Here is a 9,522-nt window from a genome sequence, read left to right as displayed (position 1 = left end):
ATTTATAAAATTATAATAACCTGTGTGGTTGGCTGGGGGTTTAACTACTAAGAACGGGAAGAGTTGACTGTGGTGTCATTCTTACTCTTGGTCATCTCAGTTTCTTCATAGTTTTATTCAAGATTCTGATCTTAACCCCAATTTGTACCACACTGCTGAAAAGGGGGGTGGGCTTCCCAGAATAGAGCTCAAACTCTAACACTATGTTGTTCAATTAAGCCCAAATTAAAAATACGTATGTGTGGAATGAAGTGATAGACGCCCATATTCCAGTTAGTGGTAAAATGACCCACAGATTAATTTTGATTAAGTTGAGTATCTTTGTCCTTCAGTATTGTGAGGGGCAAAAAATAGACACAACATTAATTCTGTCCGACAAGAAGGTTGAAAGATTCCCTACACCTTATAGCCATTTGTCCTGGGAGATCTTGTGCTTTTTTTTTTTTTTTTTTTTTTTTGCGTTTTTTTTTTTCCCAATTTATTTATTTTCAGAAAAACAGTATTCATTATTTTTTCACCACACCCAGTGCTCCATGCAAGCTGTGCCCTCTATGATACCCACCACCTGGTACCCCAACCTCCCACCCCCCCCGCCACTTCAAACCCCTCAGACTGTTTTTCAGAGTCCATAGTCTCTCATGGTTCACCTCCCCTTCCAATTTACCCAAATTCCCTACTACTCTCTAACGCCCCTTGTCCTCCATGCTATTGGTTATGCTCCACAAATGCGTGAAACCATATGATAATTGACTCTCTCTGCTTGACTGATTTCACTCAGCATAATCTCTTCCAGTCCCGTCCATGTTGCTACAAAAGTTGGATATTCGTCCTTTCTGATGGAGGCATAATACTCCATAGTGTATATGGACCACATCTTCCTTATCCATTCATCCGTTGAAGGGCATCTTGGTTCTTTCCATAGTTTGGCGACTGTGGCCATTGCTGCTATAAACATTGGGGTACAGATGGCCCTTCTTTTCACGACATCTGTATCTTTGGGGTAAATACCCAGGAGTGCAATTGCAGGGTCGTAGGGAAGCTCTATTTTTAATTTCTTGAGGAATCTCCACACTGTTCTCCAAAGAGGCTGCACCAACTTGCATTCCCACCAACAGTGTAAGAGGGTTCCCCTTTCTCCACATCCTCTCCAACACATGTTGTTTCCTGTTTTGTTAATTTTGGCAATTCTAACTGGTGTAAGGTGATATCTCAATGTGGTTTTAATTTGAATCTCCCTGAGGGCTAATGATGATGAGCATTTTTTCATGTGTCTGATAGCCATTTGTATTTCTTGATTGGAGAAGTGTCTGTGCTTTTAAGCTATATATGACTTGTGCTTCTTTGGCCTCTTCCATAGAGATCAGTAGACCCTGGAAACTGAATGCATATAGACTCACCCAGTCCCTTGTTGAAAGGCCACATATCAAACTATGATTAATTTAATCTAGAATAGTTTGCCTAGGAATCTTTTTTATTAATAAGCTACTCAGACAATTCTGAAATAGATGTTTTCTGAATAAAACAGAAAAATATTTTTTCAGAAGGGAGCAATACTAGTTTAAGAATGAATTAATCAATATATACTAGTTTCACAGGACTTCTACAATTCCTTTATTATACTTCTTATCTGTATTGAATCTTATATAGTAGAATATAGAATAAGCTTACTACCAGTAGAACTAGGTTATATAATCCTGGTGTTGGGGCTGGGTGGAGAGGGCAATTTAGCATGGTAGCTGAAAGGGCAGATCCAGTACCCTAAGTATAAACTCCAGCTCAACTACTTACTATCTGCATAAATATGGACAAATGTTAACATTTCTAAGCCACAATTTCTTCATCTTAGCTGTTGATAATAGTAGTATCTAGTTCATAGTGCTATGGTGAGCATCCAATAGAATGGTCGATGTAATGAATTTAAACAAACATTGAACCAGAAAGTATTTACACTCAGTATATGTTTGTCATCATTTCGTATTACCAACAGATGAAACAGCCACATCAGATGAACACAGCGCAATCTCTGGAGGGATGAGCACACTTGTCAATACTAGATTTAGCACAAACTCTGGTGGAACAAGTACAGTCTCCAACACTGGATCTAGTGTGACCTCTAGTGGAACCAGTACAGCCTCCAGTACTAGATCCAGTGTGACCTCCAGTGGGTCCAGCACAACCTCCAGTACTGAATCTAGCACAGCCTCTGGAGGGACCAGAACAGCCTCCAGCACTGAGTCCAGTGTGACCTCCAGTGGGTCCAGCACAACCTCCAGTACTGAATCTAGCACAGCCTCTGGAGGGACCAGCACAGCCTCCAGCACTGAGTCCAGTGTGACCTCCAGTGGGTCCAGCACAACCTCCAGTTCTGAATCTAGCACAGCCTCTGGAGGGACCAGCACAGCCTCCAGCACTGAATCCAGTGTGACCTCCAGTGGGTCCAGAACAACCTCCAGTACTGAATCTAGCACAGCCTCTGGAGGGACCAGCACAGCCTCCAGCACTGAATCCAGTGTGACCTCCAGTGGGTCCAGCACAACCTCCAGTTCTGAATCTAGCACAGCCTCTGGAGGGACCAGCACAGCCTCCAGCACTGAATCCAGTGTGACCTCCAGTGGGTCCAGCACAACCTCCAGTACTGAATCTAGCACAGCCTCTGGAGGGACCAGCACAGCCTCCAGCACTGAGTCCAGTGTGACCTCCAGTGGGTCCAGCACAACCTCCAGTTCTGAATCTAGCACAGCCTCTGGAGGGACCAGCACAGCCTCCAGCACTGAGTCCAGTGTGACCTCCAGTGGGTCCAGCACAACCTCCAGTTCTGAATCTAGCACAGCCTCTGGAGGGACCAGCACAGCCTGCAGCACTGAATCCAGTGTGACCTCCAGTGGGTCCAGCACAACCTCCAGTTCTGAATCTAGCACAGCCTCTGGAGGGACCAGCACAGCCTCCAGCACTGAATCCAGTGTGACCTCCAGTGGGTCCAGAACAACCTCCAGTACTGAATCTAGCACAGCCTCTGGAGGGACCAGCACAGCCTCCAGCACTGAGTCCAGTGTGACCTCCAGTGGGTCCAGCACAACCTCCAGTACTGAATCTAGCACAGCCTCTGGAGGGACCAGCACAGCCTCCAGCACTGAGTCCAGTGTGACCTCCAGTGGGTCCAGCACAACCTCCAGTACTGAATCTAGCACAGCCTCTGGAGGGACCAGCACAGCCTCCAGCACTGAGTCCAGTGTGACCTCCAGTGGGTCCAGCACAACCTCCAGTACTGAATCTAGCACAGCCTCTGGAGGGACCAGCACAGCCTCCAGCACTGAGTCCAGTGTGACCTCCAGTGGGTCCAGCACAACCTCCAGTACTGAATCTAGCACAGCCTCTGGAGGGACCAGCACAGCCTCCAGCACTGAATCCAGTGTGACCTCCAGTGGGTCCAGCACAACCTCCAGTACTGAATCTAGCACAGCCTCTGGAGGGACCAGCACAGCCTCCAGCACTGAGTCCAGTGTGACCTCCAGTGGGTCCAGCACAACCTCCAGTACTGAATCTAGCACAGCCTCTGGAGGGACCAGCACAGCCTCCAGCACTGAGTCCAGTGTGACCTCCAGTGGGTCCAGCACAACCTCCAGTACTGAATCTAGCACAGCCTCTGGAGGGACCAGCACAGCCTCCAGCACTGAGTCCAGTGTGACCTCCAGTGGGTCCAGCACAACCTCCAGTACTGAATCTAGCACAGCCTCTGGAGGGACCAGCACAGCCTCCAGCACTGAGTCCAGTGTGACCTCCAGTGGGTCCAGCACAACCTCCAGTACTGAATCTAGCACAGCCTCTGGAGGGACCAGCACAGCCTCCAGCACTGAATCCAGTGTGACCTCCAGTGGGTCCAGCACAACCTCCAGTACTGAATCTAGCACAGCCTCTGGAGGGACCAGCACAGCCTCCAGCACTGAGTCCAGTGTGACCTCCAGTGGGTCCAGCACAACCTCCAGTACTGAATCTAGCACAGCCTCTGGAGGGACCAGCACAGCCTCCAGCACTGAATCCAGTGTGACCTCCAGTGGGTCCAGCACAGCCTCCAGTTCTGAATCTAGCACAGCCTCTGGAGGGACCAGCACAGCCTCCAGCACTGAGTCCAGTGTGACCTCCAGTGGGTCCAGCACAACCTCCAGTTCTGAATCTAGCACAGCCTCTGGAGGGACCAGCACAGCCTCCAGCACTGAGTCCAGTGTGACCTCCAGTGGGTCCAGCACAACCTCCAGTTCTGAATCTAGCACAGCCTCTGGAGGGACCAGCACAGCCTCCAGCACTGAATCCAGTGTGACCTCCAGTGGGTCCAGCACAACCTCCAGTTCTGAATCTAGCACAGCCTCTGGAGGGACCAGCACAGCCTCCAGCACTGAATCCAGTGTGACCTCCAGTGGGTCCAGAACAACCTCCAGTACTGAATCTAGCACAGCCTCTGGAGGGACCAGCACAGCCTCCAGCACTGAGTCCAGTGTGACCTCCAGTGGGTCCAGCACAACCTCCAGTACTGAATCTAGCACAGCCTCTGGAGGGACCAGCACAGCCTCCAGCACTGAGTCCAGTGTGACCTCCAGTGGGTCCAGCACAACCTCCAGTACTGAATCTAGCACAGCCTCTGGAGGGACCAGCACAGCCTCCAGCACTGAGTCCAGTGTGACCTCCAGTGGGTCCAGCACAACCTCCAGTACTGAATCTAGCACAGCCTCTGGAGGGACCAGCACAGCCTCCAGCACTGAGTCCAGTGTGACCTCCAGTGGGTCCAGCACAACCTCCAGTACTGAATCTAGCACAGCCTCTGGAGGGACCAGCACAGCCTCCAGCACTGAATCCAGTGTGACCTCCAGTGGGTCCAGCACAACCTCCAGTACTGAATCTAGCACAGCCTCTGGAGGGACCAGCACAGCCTCCAGCACTGAGTCCAGTGTGACCTCCAGTGGGTCCAGCACAACCTCCAGTACTGAATCTAGCACAGCCTCTGGAGGGACCAGCACAGCCTCCAGCACTGAGTCCAGTGTGACCTCCAGTGGGTCCAGCACAACCTCCAGTACTGAATCTAGCACAGCCTCTGGAGGGACCAGCACAGCCTCCAGCACTGAGTCCAGTGTGACCTCCAGTGGGTCCAGCACAACCTCCAGTACTGAATCTAGCACAGCCTCTGGAGGGACCAGCACAGCCTCCAGCACTGAGTCCAGTGTGACCTCCAGTGGGTCCAGCACAACCTCCAGTACTGAATCTAGCACAGCCTCTGGAGGGACCAGCACAGCCTCCAGCACTGAATCCAGTGTGACCTCCAGTGGGTCCAGCACAACCTCCAGTACTGAATCTAGCACAGCCTCTGGAGGGACCAGCACAGCCTCCAGCACTGAGTCCAGTGTGACCTCCAGTGGGTCCAGCACAACCTCCAGTACTGAATCTAGCACAGCCTCTGGAGGGACCAGCACAGCCTCCAGCACTGAATCCAGTGTGACCTCCAGTGGGTCCAGCACAGCCTCCAGTTCTGAATCTAGCACAGCCTCTGGAGGGACCAGCACAGCCTCCAGCACTGAGTCCAGTGTGACCTCCAGTGGGTCCAGCACAACCTCCAGTACTGAATCTAGCACAGCCTCTGGAGGGACCAGCACAGCCTCCAGCACTGAGTCCAGTGTGACCTCCAGTGGGTCCAGCACAACCTCCAGTACTGAATCTAGCACAGCCTCTGGAGGGACCAGCACAGCCTCCAGCACTGAGTCCAGTGTGACCTCCAGTGGGTCCAGCACAACCTCCAGTACTGAATCTAGCACAGCCTCTGGAGGGACCAGCACAGCCTCCAGCACTGAGTCCAGTGTGACCTCCAGTGGGTCCAGCACAACCTCCAGTACTGAATCTAGCACAGCCTCTGGAGGGACCAGCACAGCCTCCAGCACTGAATCCAGTGTGACCTCCAGTGGGTCCAGCACAACCTCCAGTACTGAATCTAGCACAGCCTCTGGAGGGACCAGCACAGCCTCCAGCACTGAGTCCAGTGTGACCTCCAGTGGGTCCAGCACAACCTCCAGTACTGAATCTAGCACAGCCTCTGGAGGGACCAGCACAGCCTCCAGCACTGAATCCAGTGTGACCTCCAGTGGGTCCAGCACAGCCTCCAGTTCTGAATCTAGCACAGCCTCTGGAGGGACCAGCACAGCCTCCAGCACTGAGTCCAGTGTGACCTCCAGTGGGTCCAGCACAACCTCCAGTACTGAATCTAGCACAGCCTCTGGAGGGACCAGCACAGCCTCCAGCACTGAGTCCAGTGTGACCTCCAGTGGGTCCAGCACAACCTCCAGTACTGAATCTAGCACAGCCTCTGGAGGGACCAGCACAGCCTCCAGCACTGAATCCAGTGTGACCTCCAGTGGGTCCAGCACAACCTCCAGTTCTGAACCTAGCACAGCCTCTGGAGGGACCAGCACAGCCTCCAGCACTGAATCCAGTGTGACCTCCAGTGGGTCCAGCACAACCTCCAGTTCTGAATCTAGCACAGCCTCTGGAGGGACCAGCACAGCCTCCAGCACTGAGTCCAGTGTGACCTCCAGTGGGTCCAGCACAACCTCCAGTACTGAATCTAGCACAGCCTCTGGAGGGACCAGCACAGCCTCCAGCACTGAATCCAGTGTGACCTCCAGTGGGTCCAGCAAAGTCTCTAGTACTGGATCCAACACAAACTCCAGTGGGATCAGCACAGCCTCCAACCCTGGATCTAGTGTGACTTCCAGTGGGACCAGCATAGCCTCCAACACTGCATCCAGTGCAACCACAGGAGGCTTTAGCACACATTCTCCAACTGGAACACACACAACTTCCCATAGGGTTGGCACGAGTGCTACTACTCCACTGAATGAAATGATACCTAGTGGGTTCCTGAAACCATGGGAAATCTTCCTCATTACTCTGGTCTCAGTTGTAGTGGCCGTGGGATTCTTTGCTGGGCTCTTCTTCTGTGTGGTGAGTGCCTGCCTACCATGTAGGAGAGTGTCTTGGGAAGGAGTAGCAGGAACATGAGGAAATGGGGTATGAATAGTAGTGCCACCAAGTTGGGGGGAAAGAAAGACTAGGAGTATGTTACAAAAGAGAAGTAGCAAGTTAGAACTGGAAGAGCCAATCAATGTGCTGAGCAAACTATTGACTTGAGGAAAAGAGTCAAAAGAAGGAATAAAGTGTAGAGGAAGAAGTACTAGGTGAAGGATGTGATACAAAGGGAAAGAAGATTCCAGAACAAGTCCATGTTAAGGCTTGGGAGAAGGGAATATGATTCTGAAATGATTTGCCCTTCTTTTTCTAGAGAAATTCCCTGTCCCTGAGAAACGTCTTTGACACAGCTGTCTACCACCCCCATGGCCCCAACCTTGGCACGGTCCCTGGAGGGAATCATGGAGTCCACCACAGGCCTAGCTGGAGCCCTAACTGGTTCTGGAGGAGACCAGTATCTTCAGTAGCCATGGAGATGAGAAGGGGATACAATGGGCCCTGAATGGCCCCTGAAGCCAGAGTGCCACCTTTTTCAAGGAGGAAGCCAACCAGGTAGACCAGGGATCTGAGTATCCTTTTATTTGTCCTCAGGAGTCCCCTCCCAGTTTTGTCTGGGTCTCTGACAGCCCTGGGGAAGACATTCCCTGTATCTTGCTTTTACTAAACTGTGGAAAGAGGACATTCTATTGGTCAATTATCTAAGAAATAAACACATCCAAAATTCATGATGGAATCTTGTATGCACATGAGTGAATAGATGTCTCCAGTGCTGAGTTGAATTTCCCTGTTCTATGAGAGAACCTCCATGCCAGAACCCCTTGGCATTCAAAATCTCCATAGTAAAATCCAGAGATTTCATTCCTGCCTTTCCCCCTTTCTCTAATCCTTCTTGTCCCAACAGAAACACTGTGTTTCTGAGACTCACCAGACTGATAAGGGAATTGAACTGGGAGAAATGAGAAGGGAGGGCAGGTGCAAGGATTCTACAGGCTCACTGCTTAGGCATGTGGTACACAGAGATTATGTCATGGTACATAGAGAACGCAGAGCAGGATGAAGTGGAGTTGCAGGATGAAGTTGCAATTACATGTGCTGTGGGACAGGGCACATTCATTCAAAATCATCGTTTCTTGGGCATTTACCTTTGCTCTAGACCTGGTCTAATTGTCAGAATAGAGGTGCAATCTGACACTTTTCTCTCTCACCATGTTCCTTTCAGAATCAGAGAGTGTTTCCTTTTACCAAGAGAAAGACTTTTCAGCTTTAACCTTCCTGGCCAAGGTCTAATCTTTCAAGAGGTTCAGAGCAGAGACACCTGTGGTAAAGCCTGTGATTCTCATGGGTCCCCTCCCAGAAGAGATGAACATATCACTTTCATGGGTACAAGGGTGAAGTCCACCTACAGGTCTTGAAGGATAGAGAGGAGCTACTTTGGAAAGTTGAGTTGCCCCAAATCCACAAGGCAGTGACAGAAATCCCACTGGGGACAGAACCCTCAGACAGGATTAGTAGTTTATTAGAGGATTCACCCCAACTTGTAGCGGTGGAACCTGCTCTGCCTTCCAATACTTATTTGGTTTTTCTTTTTAAAGATTTTATTTATTTATTTGACAGAGAGAAATCACAAGTAGATGGAGAGGCAGGCAGAGAGAGGGAAGCAGGCTCCCTGCTGAGCAGAGAGCCCGATGCGGGACTCGATCCCAGGACCCCGAGATCATGACCTGAGCCGAAGGCAGCAGCTTAACCCACTGAGCCACCCAGGCGCCCCCGTACTTGGTTTTTCTAATGTGAGCAAGTCAGTGGATGATCAATGAGGCCATGCTAAGCCCTATTCAGGACCATATCATCACCATTTCACTTAAAGGGATTCAGCACTAAAAGGAGATGCTGAGTTGAGCAGCCTGAAAAGATGTCTTCCACTGGTATAAACAGTGGAAAGCATACTGTGAAAGTCAGGTAAGGGAATCCATTTAGATAATTAAAAATTATAAACATTAATTTTCAAGTTTAAAATTGTAATAGATAAATGGAAAGAGGTTGGCCATTGTTATGAATAAAATTAGTAACCTGGGGAAAAAATTAGTATACTGGAAGAGTAAGTGGGAAAAATAACTTAATTATACAAAACAATACAGAGATGAAAATCATCCAGAAAATAGAAGACACTTGGAGAATAAATTCAGGAAGACTAACATGCAAGTAATAAGGTTCAAAACAGAAAAAAACAAAGAGACTCATTAGAAGAAATAAAAGAAAAACAGAGAAGGTTTAAATCTGCATAGTTAAAGGGTTTGGCAACTACAGCTCTGTAAATACAATAAAAATCATTGACATCTATTTTTTAAAGACTTTATTTATTTAAGAAAGACCACAGAGCAAGAGAGAGAGTGTGGGTGGAGGGAGTGTCAGGGCAAGAGGGAGAATCAGATGCCTGCTGAGCAGGGAGTCCTATGGAGCTCCACTATAGGACACTGGGATCATGACCTGAGCTGAAGGTAGACGCTTAACTTACTGAGC

General features: G+C 49.8%; 1 protein-coding gene across 1 annotated transcript; it reads left to right on the top strand.

The window, feature by feature from the left end:
• Positions 1-5,388: 5,388 nt before the first annotated feature.
• On the top strand, positions 5,389-7,507 carry MUC21 (mucin 21, cell surface associated; the record flags this gene model as incomplete). Its single annotated transcript, XM_044249385.1, has 3 exons — positions 5,389-6,661; positions 6,797-6,981; positions 7,319-7,507. Coding segments are annotated over 3 exons (1,647 nt in total), but the record flags the coding sequence as incomplete, so codon positions are not given.
• Between the last annotated feature and the right edge of the window lie 2,015 nt (positions 7,508-9,522).

This window comes from Neovison vison, chromosome 1 (genome assembly GCF_020171115.1).
Source record: "Neovison vison isolate M4711 chromosome 1, ASM_NN_V1, whole genome shotgun sequence".
Taxonomy (NCBI): Eukaryota; Metazoa; Chordata; class Mammalia; order Carnivora; family Mustelidae; genus Neogale; species Neogale vison.
This window is presented reverse-complemented; position numbering and strand designations above follow the sequence as displayed.